General features: G+C 41.1%; 2 protein-coding genes across 3 annotated transcripts; one reads left to right on the forward strand and one right to left on the reverse strand.

The window, feature by feature from the left end:
• Positions 1-1,158: 1,158 nt before the first annotated feature.
• On the forward strand, positions 1,159-2,810 carry nedd8l (NEDD8 ubiquitin like modifier, like). Its single transcript, XM_085141519.1, has 4 exons — positions 1,159-1,313; positions 2,095-2,142; positions 2,225-2,307; positions 2,391-2,810. The coding sequence occupies exons 1-4, from the start codon at positions 1,296-1,298 to the stop codon at positions 2,512-2,514; spliced, it is 273 nt and encodes a 90-aa protein (XP_084997645.1). The 5' UTR covers positions 1,159-1,295; the 3' UTR covers positions 2,515-2,810.
• A 69-nt stretch (positions 2,811-2,879) lies between these two features.
• Positions 2,880-18,712, reverse strand: ap1g2 (adaptor related protein complex 1 subunit gamma 2). 2 transcript variants are annotated; one of them, XM_085141517.1, is made up of 22 exons: positions 18,453-18,560; positions 17,769-17,971; positions 17,179-17,303; positions 16,824-16,965; positions 16,057-16,153; positions 15,883-15,959; positions 15,692-15,787; positions 15,419-15,499; positions 14,555-14,653; positions 14,400-14,455; positions 13,542-13,655; positions 12,668-12,808; positions 11,158-11,212; positions 10,664-10,786; positions 10,011-10,100; positions 8,720-8,847; positions 8,523-8,627; positions 8,240-8,366; positions 7,633-7,795; positions 7,234-7,385; positions 6,788-6,886; positions 2,880-4,141 (listed from the first exon to the last, which is right to left on the reverse strand). In XM_085141517.1, exons 2-22 carry the CDS (start codon positions 17,967-17,969, stop codon positions 4,043-4,045), a joined length of 2,370 nt encoding a protein of 789 aa, XP_084997643.1. In that variant the 5' UTR covers positions 17,970-17,971; positions 18,453-18,560; the 3' UTR covers positions 2,880-4,042. The 2 variants fall into 2 exon arrangements, with proteins under 2 accessions (XP_084997643.1, XP_084997641.1); XM_085141515.1 differs by lacking the exon at positions 18,453-18,560 and adding an exon at positions 18,567-18,712 and having other exon boundaries at positions 2,881-4,141.
• Between the last annotated feature and the right edge of the window lie 1,060 nt (positions 18,713-19,772).

Consider the following 19,772-nt stretch of genomic DNA (forward strand, 5'->3'; position numbering starts at 1 on the left):
AGAGGGAGGACTAAAAGATTATCTACAGCTGGTATTCGGTATCTGAAAGTCATTTCCTTAGGAAGGGTGGCCGTCAAGAAGCCATTCTTAAAGAAGGAAGAAAGGGGTGAGGTATACCAAATTGCTCAACAACTGGACTGAAAATCAATGAAACAGGTCTTGGAGTGATGAGTCATTGTGACTGGAATTATGGTCTGTATGTATGGAGGAGGTTAGGAGAGAGGTGAAATAGTGAGTGTCTATATGGTGGAGGCTCTGTCATTGTTTGGGTCTGTATTTCAGCCACTGCTGTTGGGGATCCTGACAAAACCATTAATGCAGAAAAGTGCCATCAGACTTTAATCCACCATGGGAAAACATCTGAATGGCAACAGTTTTATTTTTCAACACACACGCTGACAATGCAGTAAGAGCATACGTGGAGAGAAAAACACTATCATCAATGGAGCCAGAGCCTGGACCTCAACAAAATTGAAGCAGTGTGGGATCACCATGACAGAGAATGGGACAAAAGGCAGGCGACATCCAGAGAAGAGCTTTGACTGTTCTTCAACTTAAAGGCTACCTGAAGAAATGACAAGAAAGCCGCCTAAGAGAGTTCAGACTGTGATAAAGAATAAAGATGGTCATACCAAATATTTACTTTCAAGCTCATTAGAATTATACAAATTGTTTTTGCCTTATATTCTGCATTTATGTGTATTTTGTGTGCTTCAATGAATCACATTTTCCTGGGAAATTATGCGGAAATGACGGGTGATTCAAGACTTTTGCACATAAGGACTACTGTTTATATTTGTTCTTTTTGCAGTTCAAAATAAAGTATAGATGAGTACAATTCAGCTGTCGGACGCAATATTTTTATATGATGTTGCATCACTACTGAAAATCGATTACATAAATGTATAATGGTATAGCTTTTTGGAAGTTTGCTTTTATTTAGCTGCCATGATTTTACTTACCAAACCTTTTGTACATATGGGGTATAATTCAAAGCCGTACAAAAGTACATTCTTTTGTTCACATGAAATCTGCCTGCGACTTTAGAAATAGATGTATTGAAATAACAGATATATTGAAATAACTTGCCGGAGATGATCTTGTATTTAGAAGTTAATACGTCAGAGAGGAACAAAAATGCTGGTGTGTTGTGACGCCGTCATGTCCGGAATGTTAGCCCGTGACACAGGAAGTAAAGTGCGGTTAGCAGAAGAAGTAGATTGTTATTCGGCAATTTGCTGTTTAGTTCACCAAGCTGTTCATAAAATTTGTTAGTATTATTTTCTTCATTCAGTATGTTGATCAAAGTCAAGGTAAGTACATTACTTTCTTTGATTCTAGCTCGGGCTCCATGGGTGGTGTTCAGTCCAGTCTCTTTTTCTCGATATCCCGCTAATATCACAGAGCCGGTTCGCTCATTTATTTCAGGGCCTGGGGCAACAGAAAACCCAACTTACACCCGACATGCTGTGAAACAGATCAGTGTTAAGCACCCGATCATTCAAGCGAAACTGCTCTTTCTTCACTGAGTTGCTATTGTTTGACGTTTGCTAACACTCGTCGTTGCTAACATCTAGTTTTGGTGATTGAAAACAGGTTAGCCCGTGCTGTACTACAACCAGTGAAGAGTTTATAGTTATGACAAAGCAAAAAGGGCAAAAAAGGTTTAGGGTTTACACTACCGATGACACGAGACTTCATTGTGTAGTTGCGACCGAAATGTTAATGTGTTTCTAAAGTTTAACAGAGTCTATAAACAGAGACATGGCGACTTGGCTAGTAGTGAAAATAATCTGTTTTTCCATTAACCAACACGGGCATCCTTTTCGAAACCGCTGTATGCAGATCCAGAGTTCAAATCATCTGGCAAAATTGCATCAAATTTTGGATCAAAAATTTCCAAAAAAGTCCCAAAACATTTATTTTAACCGTAATTAGCTGTGTGACAGTGTTTATGTGCAATAGTATAGTAGCTGAAATTCCCTGGCAGCTTGGCTCGAGCCCAGAGAAAATCCTTGGTGAATTCCTCCTTCTTCTTAACCATTTAGGATTGTGAAAGTTCAGTGTTTCTATAATCGTTTTGTTATGTTTCAGACTCTCACTGGAAAAGAAATAGAGATTGACATAGAGCCCACAGATAAGGTAACATCTTGTGATAAATAGTCCTTGTTAAATGCAGCTGCGAGATTTTGTAGCTTAATCTCTTGTTTTTGCTCAAATCAAGGTGGAGCGGATTAAAGAAAGAGTGGAAGAGAAGGAAGGGATCCCACCGCAGCAACAGAGACTCATCTACAGTGGAAAACAGATGTGAGGCATTTTGCTCTGAAGCTACCTGCATATGATCTCCAGGTGTTCTCTAATCATCTCCTGTGTTGTCTTGTGAACCTCAGGAATGATGAGAAGACGGCAGCAGACTACAAGATCCAGGGAGGCTCAGTGCTCCATCTTGTGTTGGCGCTAAGAGGAGGATCAACAAACCACAGTTGCTGCTTAGCCCCGTCCTCCACGTCATGAGTCGCTATCATCATGGGAAGCCGGCCGAGTGCCAACGCTTTAGGTGTCTGTCATCGTCTAACCATGTTACAACACAGAAATCTGAAATCCTCCGTTTCCAGGCCGACGGAAACGAGAAAACAAAACAAAAATCAACCGGAAACATTAAAAAGAAAAAAGGACGTTCTAATTCCTTTGTACTTGTTTTTGAAATCCCACACTGGCTTTCTGAGTTTGACCAGTTAATGCAGGCACCCATGAAGAGACAGTTTGACGACACTGTGGTCTTTTTGCTTGTGAATAAATGATGAAGTTGATCCAAGTGTTGTCCTCTGATAGATATACACATATACACACACACACACACTGAAATCAAGTCACAGCTGAGGATTCTGGAAACAGTTTTTAATTAGAAAATGACATGAAATTGAAGATTGAAAGACAATCCAAACTGCTGTCAAATGATTCCTTCTGTCTATAATTTAGTTAAGGTAGTGATACAAACAGTCTGGTAAAGACTCCAGTGAAATCCATGTAGAGCACCGTTGCTGACATCCAGTACGCGGAGTGGTTTTAAAAGGGGTTAAGATGAGTTATCAAATAAAGTCATATGCTGGCTTTGTTTACAGTCATAAAACTCTTGTGCTTATACTTTGAATATCTAAAATATACATTTTCCGGACAGCATCATGCACGTTTTTCCTCTTGCGTCACCATACACTTACATCAGAAAATAACTCATTTTGGTAAACAACAGACAAAGAATAGCATTAAGTAAAATTCTTGTATGGGAGTGATTAAAAAAACAAAACACAACTCAGAGTTAAATAATCTTGGCCTCAAAAGCTAAATATTACATTTTAAGAGAGGATGAAAGGCACAGGAATGGTTCAGGACATGGATATTGCTGATCAGGTGAATAAAGGGGGGAAAAAAAGATGAAGGACTCAAGTTTGTGTTTAAAAGCTTCCTTTGATCCAAATTTCATATATTTGTGTTTCCTAATAAAATGATGTGTATCTGATATAATAAATTAGTTGTAGTAGCTCATTAATTAGTGTTTGCCTCCTCTCAATCAGTGTAAAGACAAATTTATTAAAAGCATGCATAAACTGCTGTGTGTGTGTGTTGATCTGGTGGATGACTGACAGAAGCCCCTCAAAGTTTATATTACTGTGGAGTGAAACACTGAATACAATCAGCTGTAGCAGCTTGTAAACAAAAACCCTGAATGATATCTAATAGACAGTTGTCGATGCAACACTCTTTTAAAAAAAAGTATTTTATGTTTTTCCATTTTGTACCTGCATATTCCAGTGTCCACTCCAATAATCTCCTCGATCTATTCCTGAGGAATGGACAGATGCAACTCCATACACGAGGCTTCTGAGAGAACCGTGTTTCTTACACGTAGAAACAAGAGATCAGGGTAACCGAGGACCAGCAGTGTGTAGGGTGCGTCAGTAGAAAGGCTGCGTCAGAGAGAACCGACGCCCGCTGATTCACCCACACACTGGTGTCTCAGTCCTGTTGCATCGATTGGCTGAGATCACTGACCGAGTCCAGGGAAGGAGTCGATCTGGACCGTATCCTGAACAGCTGATCCTTGGCTGGTGTAAGAGATGCGGAGCCTCATTTTTAGATTGACCTGAAAGGAGAAGCAGGACTTAGATACACACTACTACACTGAGCACTACGTCTCCTGTGATTAGAATACAATAAGCCTGACATGGGGCACATATTGCAATGATCATGTCAAATACAAGATATTTGTTCAAGATGAGAAAACGCTTCGTATTTTAGCATTAACACACAGAAAGATTGCAGATACAGTCATGCAAAAAGTAAGTGCAACCACTGAACCTGTTGGCTTTTTGACAGAATTTAGGAAGCAAAGATTTGGATGTCTTTAAAAAGTGCCTAATATAAAAACACGATTTTGTTGTCGTGCTCATGATTTAAATGAAAAACACCTTCAGTAAATACACCTCTGCATTAATCACACCTAAAATGTGAAAAAATGAATATGACCCAGTATTTCCAGATGAGTTGCCAGTAATTGGTTTCTCTTTAGGAAGTCACAGGTGAAACCTTTGTTTTGTAAACTTCTGACATGTCAGCTCTGGTTTTCTCTTTGTCCTTGAAAGTGAGCATGAGTATAAGAGTATAAAAGATTCTTTGAAATAAATCACATGACTATAAGGAAACTCATGTACATATGGCATAGATGTGAGTAAACCCCAATTTAAAGTCCAATGAACATAAGGACAAAAATCAGGCCTTTTGCAACAACTTGCTCTGGAGAGAAAGTTGAAAGAGGGTGCTGGAAATGTTATGGTTTGGAGTTTTTGCTTCTGGTTCCTGTCTTCTTGCACACACCATCCATCCATTCTCTTCTGATTATCCAATTCAAGGTCAGGGGGGGTTGGAACTATACCTGCTGTCAAACGCTGTGTCCCATTTCAGGGTCTGCACGCTTGAAGTACGCATTTTAAGTGCGGTTACGTCACCGCCACGCGACGACGGCTGTCCCAATTCGAAGTGTACTTCAAATGCATACTCCAAATGCGCCGTCGATTTCCCCAAATATCAAGCGTGGTCCGGTGCACGCTTCGTGGTCCCATATATCCCACAATTCATAGTGCGGCGGTGGGTGTGGATAATTTTGCCGCAAAATACGGCGGAAGGGAGCGGCCGAAAAGTGAACTGTCAAAAATAAGTACTGAATATGACGTCACTTATTCATGTGCGAATGTTTAATAATGAAGAACATTAAAACATTGCTGTTGGCCACATGTCGGCAAAGTTATGTGACACTAGTGATGTTTGTACTTTCAGCGTTAACTTGGTTTTAAAGCCTCTACTTCTAAATATACATATAGTCGACCTTAATCTTACAGAGAATCTGATGATTTTATGGATAATTAAAGTCAGTCATATATCCACAAACACAACAAGCTGAAAGTCAGTGATATAGATTTTATATATATATATATCATAATAATCTGACAATACTATAATATTGGCCATATTATATTTACATTACCATAGTGAGATGACTTTAGTCTCATGAACAACATCAGCTAATTGTTATTTACTAACTACTCTTGAAATGACTGTTCAGTACAGAAATGAAGCCCTTGAATCATGTTTTACAGTCCTGTGGTCTCAGCTTCAGATACTCAACTAATCAAAGTGATGTCTGAACAAAAATGAATGACCAACAAAACAATTTTCTCCTTCATTTATGTCAAACAAAGCTGTATGTAACGTGTCTCGCGGTTAGTATCATGGTTGCTAGGCAACCTGAACAGCGCGACGAAGCATATACCGTCCCATTTCACAAGCCTCTCACTTCCGCACTTCTCATACTTATAGTACGCACTGTACGTAGTACGCATAGTGCGCGTACTTCAAGCGTGCAGACCCTGAAATGGGACACAGCCAAAGACTGAGAAGTAAGGTGCACCCTGGACTGGTTGCCAGTCTGTTTCAGGGTTAATACAAAGGAACAAACAACCAATCACACTAGCATACCGGCCAATTTACACTCACCAACTGCATGTCTGTGGGAGGAACCCGGAGAAAATCCACACAAACACAGGGAGAACATGCAAACCCCACACAGCCTAGCTGGCCAGTGGATTCAAACCCAAGATGGCTGTGTTGTCACGTGACATTACAGGTGCTGCCCACTGAGAATCAAAAAGGTTTGCACCAAGCACACTTGATCGAAACTGATTGGAAGCTAAGCAAGGCCGGGCCTGTTTAGTACTTTGATGTTCGAGGCTGATTAAAGCAAATCTGAGCCTCTGTCTAAAAGCCGTGAACGTTTTTAACATGATGAGCCCAAGCACACTGGCAAAGTCACTAAGGACTGCCTCAAGAAGAAGAATTGTTGCAGCTTAGGCAAGACAGAAATTCCACATTTGAATCATGTTGAAATGTTACAGGTGATTTGAAGCAAACAGTACAAACCCTCAGATATTTTGGGAGCCGAAGGAGAGAAGAGAGAGATCAAAAACTTCAGAGACTAGTTGCAAATATGCCAATTGCTTACTTTATTTCTGCTAAAAAGCGCAGCACTAACTTCTGATGCCAATGGTGCATTTACTTTTTACACAAATGAATATTATATCTTGATCAGAAACCTTCGACCATGTAAACAGGCTTCAAAGAGAAATACATTTATCAAAAAAAAAAAAAAGCCAACAATTTCTTTGTACTTACTTTTTCATGTGATTTCAAAAGCGTGTGTGAATACCAGCTTTATTTGTGTGTGTGTTTACGCCACCTTATTGGGGTTGTTGAGGACCACCATCTGGGTCACTTTAGCTGTGCCTCTTGCAGGAAGAGAGTCCCCGCTGGGGGCCTTCATGTGTAACTGGACACTCTGGAAGGAGGATCAAATGAAGCTTTGAAGTTGAAAGCACACAAACCCACACAAGTTGTTCAAATCCATTTGCTGCACTGGTGTTTACCAATGAGACGTCACAGGGGCTAAAAGTGACACCTATCAGTAGGGCTGTAGGGCAGGATATTAGAAATGCAGAGGTCCTGCTTCTAAAGGTTTTACTAAACAAGCTGCACAAAAAAAATCTCAGAGCCTCAGAAACAGTAATCTCACAGCAGCCACTGCGCTCCTGCTATAATCCGCACATACTGGTTAAATGTGTGGCAGCAGTTTAATCATCTATCAGTGATGATTAGCAGGATTTTATTGCTGGTACTGATACAAACCTTGGGCACTGCAGCCTGCAGGGTGAAGCCTCTGATGTCTGACTCAGTGGAGTTGGAGGCGGTGAGTGTGACGGTCAGGCCTGAATCGGACTGTTTCTCACAACCCAGTGTTACAGTCACACCGTCCTTCTCATACACAGTCACCGTGGCAACTATGGAAAATACAGACAGTGAAGAAGGCTGCATTAGCTTAAAATCAGTATTTAGCCACAGAGAGTGCATCAGTCCCTTAAAGAGCAAACTTCAATTCAACCCTATCCACCTGGTTTCTTCTAATTATCGTGACATTCCAGAGATTATCCAGTGACCCGATTCAACCAATTCTCTAGCTGTGTGTCTAAAAATCACGCCCTGTTTCCTGTTTCTATAGTTCGTTGTGTGTATATGTGAAGGTCAGACCTGGCGTGATGGGAGTGGGCTCTAACCCTCCAAGCAGATCCAGGAGGTCTCCTCCGACAGTGTTGGGTGTGCTGACAGGAATGGGAGGAGCTGCGCTGCCTAATGCCGGGCTGGGCTGCAGAGGCTGCTCAGAGCCACCCAGCAGGTCCAAGAGATCACACACCTGAGAGACACCACAGAGGGGAGGAGATAATCCAGCTGACTGCACATTATTCAGATGCATCCATATGCAAATGGAAGCTTAACAGAATAAACTTTATCTAAAAACAGCTCTGGAAAAATGTCCAAAAACCAACGATAAACATGAAACTGGCTGAATGAATAAAACCCACCCATTTTGTTTCAAATCTTATTCTTAACACCCGACCACAGCTGTTAAACTTAGCTTTACTGGAATTTGATTTGCATAATAAAACAGACAAGAGAAAAGCCCACAAACATACCACTATAACAAAGGATGTTAACTTAAGTTTGAAATCTAAACTAAAACAATAAATTCTCCAGAGGGGCGATCTCTTTAAAAAGGAGGTCAGACCCAGACACTGGGACTGATCTATTCAACAGGCTAAAGTGTGACCCTAACTGAATTTTTCCCATCACCTTGTACCTGGTTAGCAGGCTGCTGTGGCTCTCCTGGCTTGACTTTGACTGTTTGACTCTCCTTGATGGTCTCCCCATTGGTGTGACCCTGTGAATTCTTTTCAATCACGGGCATCCTCTCAAGCACTGCTGCCCTGTGAAAAGAAGGACTATTTCAGCTCTTTTGGTCAGAAAAAAACATTTTTATTTAGTAAATTCCTCAGTGGTTATAATGACAATATTTAAAAGGCCTAAATAAGCCCCACATCTCATTTTCTAGAAAATGTTGACCTAACCACTCCATTCAGTACCTCATGTGGTCATATTTTTTGAAAAGAGCGTTGTATTCAACTGCCCTCTGCTGGAGCTCCACGTCTATACAGCTGCCGTAGATGCTGACGATGCTTCTGATTCGACTGTCGGGAGTAGAGTTATGAAGAGAAAGAGGCGCAGTTAGGGGATTCACAGGGTCACAGTCACTGTTTGCTGCTACACAAGAGTTTCTTACTCCACATTCTCAGTGATGCGCGTGCTGAGTTTCATTGTAGCGGTCAGAGCAAAGCCCCTTGTTGACGGGGACGACATGTGGGACTGTAGCACTGTTTCCAAGACGTCCAGGACGTCGTCCTCTGTGACCTGAACGACAGACATGTAAGTGCAAGGTTTGACAGCTGGCAGCACATTTTTTAATTTAAAAAAGAAACGCAGTGCTCGTAATTTCAGCTGAATTTATTTATTTAGCAAACAGAAGATTATCAGAAGACACAGACAGTAACTAAGTAATGTTGCACTAACACTTTTTTCAGTCTTTTTAGATCAGCGATGTTACACTTGCTACTGAAAAAGTTGTGGTCACTTGTTTTATTGCTATACAATAGAGACGTGTTACAAAACAGATCATCAGAGAGACACATGTCGGCATATGTGTCCCCGTACTGGCTGACTGACTCAAGCATTAGCCAGAGTCAAATGTCTCCTGATAGGTTGACCTCTGTAAACACTTTACTGATGAGTTTATGAGGGAAATCACTTATTTTGGGACAAAATGAATGAAATATGTAAATTTTGTTCATTCAAAGTATCCTTTGAGTAAAAAAAAAAGGTTGTGCTCATTTTCTAATAATGTGCAATTGACAAGTTGTCCAGTGAGCTTGAGACTTTTCAGTCAGATCCATCCTTTACTCGTCACGTCTGAAAACGCCGATCTTCAGGCTTTAAATTGAAAATTCACAAACCACTTGATGTCACTGTGGCTACGTCCATGCAACAATGCACAACGATGCAGTTTTACAGTGAAAAGTGCCTCATTAAAAAATCAATGGCCTTTATCAGCTTTTTTTCGGCATGTTGGAATGTGTGTAATTATAGGTTTATGAAGCATTTAATCAAGGAGATCTATTTTGAAGACAATCCAACGACATGAACTACTAAAATATTCAGGGGATGAATATTTAACGAGATTTGAACAAAGAAAACTGGCTCCTGTCATTATCCCCATCGCTAATTTTCAGAAGAATTTCAAATTTGAATTTCTGCTAATGCTGCTCCTTCCTTCTTCCCTGCTCGTGCCGACTACCTATTTATTCCCAGCTCACAGCTGTAGCTGTGACTGCAAATTACACTGTTACCTTTGTGCCGGATAATTTTTACATGGAAAAACCTAAAAGATAACGTGTATTTAAAATTACATCATCTGGCAAAAAATTTGGATTGCTAATTTATTGCAGCAGTGAGCAGTAGAGAGCAACAAGCATGAAGTAAATAAAAACCTAAACCAGTGTTTGCTGTGCTCTGTGTACCTGCACAGGTTCGGTCTCCTGACATTCCCCTCTCAGCAGCAGGTCTCCATACTCTCCGATACACCAGCACGCCACCTGGACCAGAGGTTGCTGCACATACAAATATTACATAAATATTACAGAGCACATAAAATATATGATGTTGCCAGACTGGCCTGCATTGCGGTTTGAAATATGAAAGCCATTTTCCCCAGATGCTGGAAAAATAGGAAACAGTGCTGGGCTGCAGATACGTAAATGCTCATCCAGTTTGGATCTGAAAATAAAGCCGTCTGCATCAGCCAATTTCAAACTGAAAGCAAAGCAGTAAAGCCAAAGCAGCTCTGTCTGACTCAGGACTATTACAGCCCTTTCTCTTAAGAGGGAAATTTATCAAAAAATTCTAATTAACTTTAAACTCTATGAACACAGAAAGTTCTGACCATCTCTCATCAGTGAGGCTGTGGACTGAGACTCAAGTCTGATCATTATCCTCATGTTTAACGACACCACATCTGCAGTCAGAGCTGCTTTTTTTTTCATGTTTATTGTTTGAAACGCTCAGACGGCAACGATTTTATATTATATATCAAACAGGAGACCAATTTCCGTGTTTGAATTCTCAGAATTCTGAAATGATCTTCTGAGAACAGAAACCATCCAGACTCACAGACCTGCGAGATGTCACTGAGCAGAGCCCGGTAGAGCTTGTGAACGGTGTAACAGTGGAGCTCTGAAGTGTTGGTAATGAGCTGAATCAGGTTGGGCACCGTTTCGTCTCTCACGTCACCCCCTGCCTGGCAGAATGGGTATCAAACACAAAACACCATACTAGAAAATAAACAAAACAGCTAATTTGGGGGTAAACTACATTATTCCTTCAGACACAACAACCTCCCTTATGGGAAGATTTTCAAAGCAATAAATACACATTATGAACCTTTAATTCTTCCTAGTTATGCTCTTCCAAGCACTTTTTCTATCTTGCATCATTTTGTCTGCACAGGACTAGTTTACACGTAACATTTAAAGCTTTGTTATCTAAAAGCTTAAGAGATGAGGTACACACAATCTAGAAGTCTAATGTATTAAAAACATATTTTAACACAATCATAATGCATTCACAAAGAGTTATGAAAGAGGACCCTGTAAAAGAGGCAGCATTTACCGTGGTGAGGACATGCAGGATGGTGTCAATGTGCCAGCGCTGGGAGGGAGCATACCTGACAGAGACAGAGACACACACAGCTAACTCAGTGGTGCGCACACACACACACACACACACACACCCACACACACACACACACACACACACACACACGCACACACACACACACACACACACGCTACTGCATCTAGCACACATTGAAAAAGATAAGTGCCTCAAGTTGTTGAATAATACACGGTAGAAACTCTGCAGGTTATTCACAGTCGCGGTGCCACTTAGACAGAAATATCAGTGTGTGTGCAGACGGACACTGAGCGAGAGATGGGTGCATACAGCGTAGACACAGGCACTTTTCTTGTTACAGCTTCAAGGCTTACACAGCTGCATCACAGCATTTTGTCATACGCATGAATAACAGTGTATGTGCTCGCATGCATGCAGTGGTGATCAAAAGCCTGTGAATCCATCAGATTTTTTTAAATAACTCTGGCTAAATGTGACATAAAAAATCATCAGGTTTTTAAAAGAAAGATGAAGAAAACGCATGATACGGGTAAGAAATGATCAAGTCTGGTTATGAACTTATTGAGATGAAATGAAGGTGAATAAGAAGCCTTCATTTAGTGGGAGTACAGTGACTTGTGAGTGGGCGTTCTGTTTATATTTAAAGATTGGAGATCCCTCACACTCTGATGTTCACGCTCAAAGCACAAACAAAGGACTGTGGGATGACTTCTAACTCCACCAATCAACAGACAGACAAACAGAGGAAATTAAAAATCAGTGCTCGCTCAAAATGAGGCCTGTAATAGTCAGGACGCAAGGCAGCAAGGACAAAAAGTCCCTGCTGCACATCTGCAGTGTACTACAGATCACACAGACAAATGAGAAGGCTGCAGGTATGCTATGGTGGTGGTAGCATCATGGTTTGGGCTTGTCTTGGTAGGACTAACCTTTAATTGTGGGTGGTTTGCAAAGATAAACTGTCAGAACTTTTGTTTGTAAAATGCTCTTAGGTCATGCAGCAGCACAATAACCCTTAGCACACAAGTTGTTCAACCATAGAATGGTTAAATAATATTGTTAATGTTTTTTAAACAGCCAAGTCAAAGTCCTGAACACAATCTAAAAGAAAAGCTGGAGCTGAAGTGGCCAGTTCATAAGTAAGCCATCAACAATCCATAGTTGAAGCTGTTTTGTATAAAGGAAGCAGCTAAAATTCATCCAAGCTGGAGGAATTCTGTGTGCAGGACTGATCAGCTGATGTATAGTTGGAACTACTGCTATAAACGGAGGTTACACCAGATACTGAAAGGAGATGTTTGCTTACTTTTGTCACGCACGGACATTTAATAACAATTTTTCAGACCCCAGAGTGACCAGATATTATATTGTTGTCTCATTTGAAACATAGAAACTTCTAAAGGGTTCACAAACCTTGAAGCAGCGCTGCAGATACACTTTGTGTATGAAGTATATTACACTGTCTTCTCTGCAGCATTTCACCTACCTTTCAGCAGCATTGAATATACCGCTGGCAGTTTGAGACCTGAGCTCGGGGGGGCAGGAGGAGAGGAAGCTGAGCAGTTCCTTCATCATAGAGCGGATGTTGGAGGCTGACACCAGAGCCAAAGAAAGCTCCAAAGCACGGCTGGATGGATCGGAAAAGAGAAACAACGCTGATAATGCTGGATATGCAAGCTGATCCTTCTGTGCTGTTACAGCTCAGGTCAAAACGTTCTGAGCTGATAAGACGTTTGTTTGCTCAAACTCTCCGTGTCCATCAACATTTACAAGTTTGCAGAAAATCCCTTTAGCAACACTCTGATCTGTCTGTAACACAACTCACTGGTTGGATCAAAATACATGGAGGAACTCTTCAACTAGAAAACATCACCAAGGAGGAATAGTCCCAGAGCAGCATTACAGTTTTGAGTATACAGACTAGATGTGCAAACTTCTCTGATATTAGTCAGCAAAATATGCTTTTTTAAACTACTATACACTCATTTGCAATATATTAATATTAATTGTATATTAATCATTTTGTTTTTCTTACAGCACAATAAAATCTGTTTGGCTACATGATGAAACTAGAGATGGTAGTTAGCATCAAGCTTTAGTGTGAGGTTCAGACTGTTAGCGAGTAGCACAGTGGGAAGCTACACCTGCCAAAAATACAGAATGTTTATGTTGCCAGGTCAGTGGCACTGTTACATCGTTTTATTGTTATTTCATCTATAAAAATCAATCACTACTTAATGTGAGCCAATTAAAAAGTATCAAAAACATAACAGGAAATCAAATACTTCTAGAATCATTTTAACAGAACATCTACAGATGTTGAACAGCTGTGCTAGGCAAAAAGAAAAAAAGAAAATCACCGCTTAACAGAAGCATCCTGGTCTTTCAGGCAGTCTACTATAGTCCCTCGGTGGCGCTGCACTGCATTGTGGTCTGTCCCAACAATCTTCTGAAGAGAGGTCATGGCGATATAGCTAAACAGACATACACGAAAGCCAAAAATAATGAATGTTTTGAAAGTTTTAAGTATCATTCTCTATTATAATGAAGCAGAATTCGCTAACCAAGGTCATCTAAAGTGACTGTGTGTGGAAACGCATCCAGTGGATAAATTATTAAAATGTGATTTGAAAAAATGTTCAACCTGACAATAAAGATCAACAACAAAAGAAAATCTTAATTTTCTCAGCTTGCACGCATGAATAATTCATCACTTCACTTCAAATAACTCATGGACTGATCAAGTATTTATGTGGACGCAGGAGAGACACTACCTAGTCAGGCAGGTCTTGCGGGAATAAACCTGTCACTCCGCAACAGAGAGATTCAGAGGACCTGAGGGTAGAAACTAGACAGACCTGTCTGCCCACAGGGCCCTTATGGGGACGAACCCAGAAAAAGATTGTAACACAATAAAACCCTCAGGAAACCGCAGCAGCGCCTGCTGGAAAATAACATGGTCTGAAATTGAGAGCTCAGCATGAGCAGTGAGCAGCGTGACCTTCTGGTGTGGCTGTAGAGTAATGGCTCTGGAGAAAGTAATTAGTCAGCTCAGACGATAAGAGCCTGTTGGGAGATTTCGCTCTTTGGCTGTAGTGAGTTTTCCGTTAGCCTGAAAAGGTGAAATGACCCTGAGAGATAAGAAAGGGAGGAGGAATGCGTACAGGGGAGGATTAGACAGGGAAGAGGAACAAAGATGTGAGGAAAATAGAACTAACCGAATGTTTCTGTCATTGTTCAGAAGAAATCTTCCCAGAATGTTCACAGCCAGAACCTGCAGCATGAGTAAAGGGAAATGTATGTCTATGAATTAATAATTTGATCAGTCAGCAATATTTTCAATGTATTCACATCACTAAACACAGTCTCTTACTCGGAGGCCACTCTCTGACTTGATGTCCAGCACAGTGAGAACAGTCTCATACAACACAGCATTGCCCACAGTCTTTGTACTGTCTGTGTTGGTCGCCACCTGTGTGGTAAACACAAACAGGCATACACGCAGCTAGTACAGTGCCAATTAGAGAAGAGTATAGTTAAAAACTACGGTATTTCTAACTACAATTATCAGATAAACAAAGATGACAGCTGAATACGTGTCTGCACTTAACTCTTCACCCTGTGAAGCTGAACTGAGCAGTTTCTGTCAAGTTCTTATAGAACAAAATGACTGAGTTTGCATCAGACGTTAGTGAGGGTGGTCTCTGTCTACGCAGCTACCTTTGAAAAAACACTAGAAACTACTCTAATGCTTGTCAAACCACGTCTTTACTGATATATACGGGGTACCAAATTCATTAATAAAGGTAGAGGGGAGGTGTTAACAGGCGCTGTCTTTATGGAGGAAAGAGTTTAAAAATAAATTGCTCTGCAGAAAGGCCAGATTTTGGGTTGCAGCTTTTCTCAAGAATTAGTCACACATGCAACATGAGTGACTAATGCCGTTTGTCACAGGAAACCATAGATATTAATAAATAAGATAGTTACACATGCTTCAACTCTATCTCCATGAGAAACAGTTTCAGTTTTGAGAAGAACTTTCTGGCTGGCTCTCATGTATCATATAAATGCATTTCAGGTAAACTTTCAGGGTCATGTAAACAACAGGAGACAGGTGACTGGTCAAATGAAAGCTTTGCTCATTATGAAATGCTGACATGTGGAAACTTTTTTTCAGATCTGACTGATGTGAACTGAGCCAAAGAAAAGCTTTTTTTGGTGAACGTGAACACTATACCTGAGCTAGGAGGTCGTTCATGGCATCGCTCGCTGCTTCATTGTTGCGACCAAGGATTCTCAGCAACCTTAAGATGCGTACCTGTGTTTGGAGACGCGACAGAAGGAACACGTGGATGGGAGGTGATTTTGGGAGGTGACGATAATCTAGTGTTTGTATTAGTGACACAGAATTAAACTACATTAATTTAAGATTTCGAGCCATGAAGCAGCACATAGTAGTAAAAATAGATGTAGCTGGGATGTGCAAGGGGTTAGTGGAATGAAATCCGACCTGTAGGAAGGGATCGCTGATTCCTGCCACATCGTGGTCTGGAGAATAACCCGAAATGACGAGACCTTTCATGATCTGAACCAGATCTGGTACCGTCTGGAATACACACAGCACAACCGCATTACGACACACATGTAGGAATACAGACAACATCTGATCAAGAGTAATCTGCGTGTGTGTGTCCCTCATACCTTCCTGAAGCGCTCAAGTGTTTCTGAATTCCGCTCACACAGCTCAGTAATGAGCACCACAGCGCCGTGTACGACGCCTGAAGACAAATGAAAACCAAAAACAATAAGAAATAAACTGAAAACAGTATTCACAGCATGACGAGTTTACTGTGTACGTCATAAAAGTATATTAACCGTGGTTCTTCTCGGTGAGCAGCGAGCGAGCGGCTTTGGTAAAGAGCTCTCCCAGATCGTGGACTTTTCTCACGATGTGAACAGCGCACAAAGCAGCCTGAAAGAACAGCAGAACAAGTCAGTGGGATGGTGGGATGTTACAAGTTTTACAGCTCATGAAGGATTTGAAGTCCTATAGATCAGCGGTCCCCAACCTTTTTTGCACCATGGACCGGTTTATGCCCGACAATATTTTCATGGACCGGCCTTTAAGGTGCCGCGGATAAATACAACAAAATAAAACTAGTACCGGTACCGAAAAAAAGAAAATTTATTCATAACACACGTGAAAAGACCAAGGAAAACAGAGTAAACGATAAAAACGATAACAAAATAACGCTGAAAACCGATAAAAACCCTGAAAACTATACATTTCACACCTCAGCCTCAACTCTCGCGGCCCGGTACCAAACGACTCACAGACCGGTACCGGTCCGAGGCCCGGGGGTTGGGGACCGCTGCTACAGGGAACAGTACACATCCTAAAACGTTGTACTACGTCACACTAGATGATTATGATGAATATTTAACAATCAAACTGCACAAATGGATCCTACATACATAATACATTATCCCTGACATTAACATGCTTAGGTCAGTGTTTTGAGTATAACATACAGCTTGCCAAATCACACACAACACAATACAGATTTGCTTTTAAACTGCCACCTCACTGGTAGTAATATTAATATTGGTAAAAGCTGCTGGATAAATAATTGATTCCTCACCTTCTTTTTAATGTAGGAGTTGGAAGCTCGGAGCAGCCTGTCAATCTCTGGCGCCAGATCCCTGCACATCTCAGCTGACCCCATGCAGGCTAGTGTGCAGAGAGCTAGAGACTGTATGTACTGGTTACTGTTTGACAGATCACTGAAAAACACACATAGATAGAAAGAAAGGCACATAGAGGACAAGGCATCATTTGCATTAACTAAAAAAAAAGATAAAAATATTCAGTGTTTTATTTAAATCATCATTATTTCAGTAAACTTTCCAAGATGTACAATTACACATTAAGGAATCTGTCATTAACTGCACCACCTTATATGAATGACAACAGCATCGACTTTGGGTTATTCTTACTTCTTAATGGAGTTGGTGATGAGCAGGCTGGCGTCCTGCTTCTCATCCAGCAGCATCATGGCTCCCAGGTATCCTACGCGTTTTTCACTGTAGCGCGGGCTAGCAATCATCCGAACGCACTCCATCTAGTATGAACAGCAAAAGCTCTTTTAAAAGTGAAAGTGAAGTAATGCCCCCGGGTAGGTTCCCTACCATTTAACCACTCAACTGGAGGTCAGTCTCAGCTCCAGAGCAGCAGGGAGGGCCTCAGTGGCCCAGTTCCAGTGTCCACCCTCGTAGACACGCAGGCTTTCGCAGACTTTGCTTGAGGGCATTAACAACAATTCACAGTGCTCTAGTCACGGTAAAAGTACAAGCTTAACAAAGCACATATCAGCAACATCACTAGCAATACAAGGGAGCATTTCCATGGCTAACTTCACTGTGTGCTCATTCCTTGTAAGATGCACGTGCTGGACATTACGACTTCACGGCTGATATGGTGTGACGAAGTGAGCCCAGACCCTCCAGCTACTGTGACGGCTTCTAACCTCCCCTGGCTCATTTAACCCGAAGAAACCCCATGACAGGCATTAGCCAAATCCCCTCACCTGACCAAAGTGAGCTGGGTAGCCCAGCATGTGCACGTAGAGCAGCTTGGCCAGGTTGTGCGATCGCCCTCCGTTGTCAGCTTGTCTGAACTGTGCCCGGATGGCCGCGCACTCCCTCTGAATGACTCCCCGCTCCTCACACTGCGTCCTGGCTGACCTGATGGCCCGGATCATCTCCTGCAGGGGCACTGATGGAGACATGGCTGTGTGTGTGTGTGTGTGGGTGAGTGGGGGTGAATGGTGAGATGTGTTAGTATGCGTTGTTTTGTGAAGGAAAGAGCATGACATGTTATTAACAGAAAACAAGACTGTCACAACACTACATATGATTTCATTTCCTGTAACAACATCTCCAGGCATTTATTAAAGCTGTCACTACACCGCAGGACGTAGTAAAAAACACTCTCCTGTTTCTAGAAACACTCAGAATTTCAGGTGGGCTAATTCAAAAACAACTTAAACAACAGGCAGTGTTTTCTTTTCTTTTTTTCATTGGTGACAGGCTGATGGAGCACAAATAAACAGAAAGTTACTGTCATCTACCAATACTTTTATGAATTAGACTTGGGGAAATATACTTAAATGAACAGGCTAACTAACAAAATTAGCATGACTCTTCCGTGGTCGGTAATGCATGTCAGTGAAACGAGCCAGAGGCTAGCGCACTGACCGATCCGAGCTAACCTTGCAGATGCTGTCAAGCCTGGCATGGAGGAAAGAGTCGAGCTACTGAGCTAGCCACGTTAGCATAACAGTCTGCTTGTGTGTGTGCTTTAAAGCTCCAAAATAACAACATACCTCTACAGTTTACAGAGTTGCCAGGTTTTGAAAAGTAAAGCCGTTCAACCGACGCCCCTCCAATACACGTCGGCAGTCAGTTGGTTGGAAACCCAATTACTGTATCCATACAGTTAGCGTGAAAATAGCAGGAGTTAACACTGTATTTCCTGTCACAACTTTCAAATTAAAGGTCAATTTGATAGTCGTTTTATTTTTAACAAAAACAGTGAAACAAAATTAAATTGCACTTGAAACACAGTTAAATAAATACATATTTAATAATCCTATTAGTAATGAAGTGAGAAGGATTTCTTAAAGCTATTGTATATTTGAACTTTTAATCAATTAAAAAAAATATAAAACTATTTTCTAGCACAAACTCACACGCATACGTGACATACAATAGAGATTATCTCTGTATATCTCTATATAAATCTCCATAAAAGTATAAATCACCTCGAGAACATATGCAGTCTCATCATCACCCATCAATTGTATTTAAAAGGTTAGTCACCGTTTTGTTTTTTGGGGTTGGTTTTTTTTTTTTTTTTTTTTTTTCCTCGTATTTTTAAAGAAAGTCCAAAAATTCGCAATGTTACAAACTACACACAGGATCCGGTTACAACATGCAAACTTTAGCAGACAGCCAGTTTATAACACAAATGTCAGACTGCCAAATACACCAAGTACGCCACTGACTTACATACAGGCACAGGTCACCAAAAAGCTGTAGACGGGTCTGGATAAAAGACAGCCAAGCTGAAAATTACACGCGAATAATAACATATGCCAGCTTCTGGCTGATCAAAAAAAAAAAAAAAAAATCAAACAAAAACAAACAAACAAACAAACGGCATGCAGTATTTGAATGGGGCATGGGATCAAGCTTTTATTGTGAAGGCAGAAGTACTTTTCCTCTTTAGCTTCGATGATGTGACATTTGACCCACCTCAGCTTACCGTACCTGTCCACTACTTCCGCAATTTGATCAGTCATTGTGGGTGGACTCCACCTAGTCTACGTCAGGCGTTTCAACAGGTGGATGAAACATTGATGAGAATGTGCAGCAGGCAGAGCAGTACAAAGACTGCTATAAAGACTTAACAGAGACTTTATGAAGACATCAGCACATCCCATTTTCAAGCACCATCAAAATGTGATCATTATTCAAGTTTTATTAACATACCTCAAATTTACAAGATGAAAAAAAAGGAAAATCGTCTG

This window comes from Neolamprologus multifasciatus, chromosome 18 (assembly GCF_963576455.1).
Source record: "Neolamprologus multifasciatus chromosome 18, fNeoMul1.2, whole genome shotgun sequence".
NCBI lineage: Eukaryota > Metazoa > Chordata > Actinopteri > Cichliformes > Cichlidae > Neolamprologus > Neolamprologus multifasciatus.

What these genes read in the sequence shown, in the direction of transcription:
- nedd8l (XM_085141519.1), top strand. An exon ending in ACATAGAGCCCACAGATAAG is followed by an intron (nt 2,143 to 2,224) that starts GTAACATCTTGT and finishes GCTCAAATCAAG; the next exon opens with GTGGAGCGGATTAAAGAAAG. An exon ending in ATCTACAGTGGAAAACAGAT is followed by an intron (nt 2,308 to 2,390) that starts GTGAGGCATTTT and finishes TGTGAACCTCAG; the next exon opens with GAATGATGAGAAGACGGCAG.
- ap1g2 (XM_085141517.1), bottom strand. Translation starts at nt 17,969, where the DNA reads ATGTCTCCATCAGTGCCCCTGCAGGAGATGATCCGGGCCATCAGGTCA. An exon ending in ACCCAGCTCACTTTGGTCAG is followed by an intron (nt 17,304 to 17,768) that starts GTGAGGGGATTT and finishes TGTTCATACTAG; the next exon opens with ATGGAGTGCGTTCGGATGAT. An exon ending in CAGGATGCTTCTGTTAAGCG is followed by an intron (nt 12,809 to 13,541) that starts GTGATTTTCTTT and finishes CGATCCATCCAG; the next exon opens with CCGTGCTTTGGAGCTTTCTT.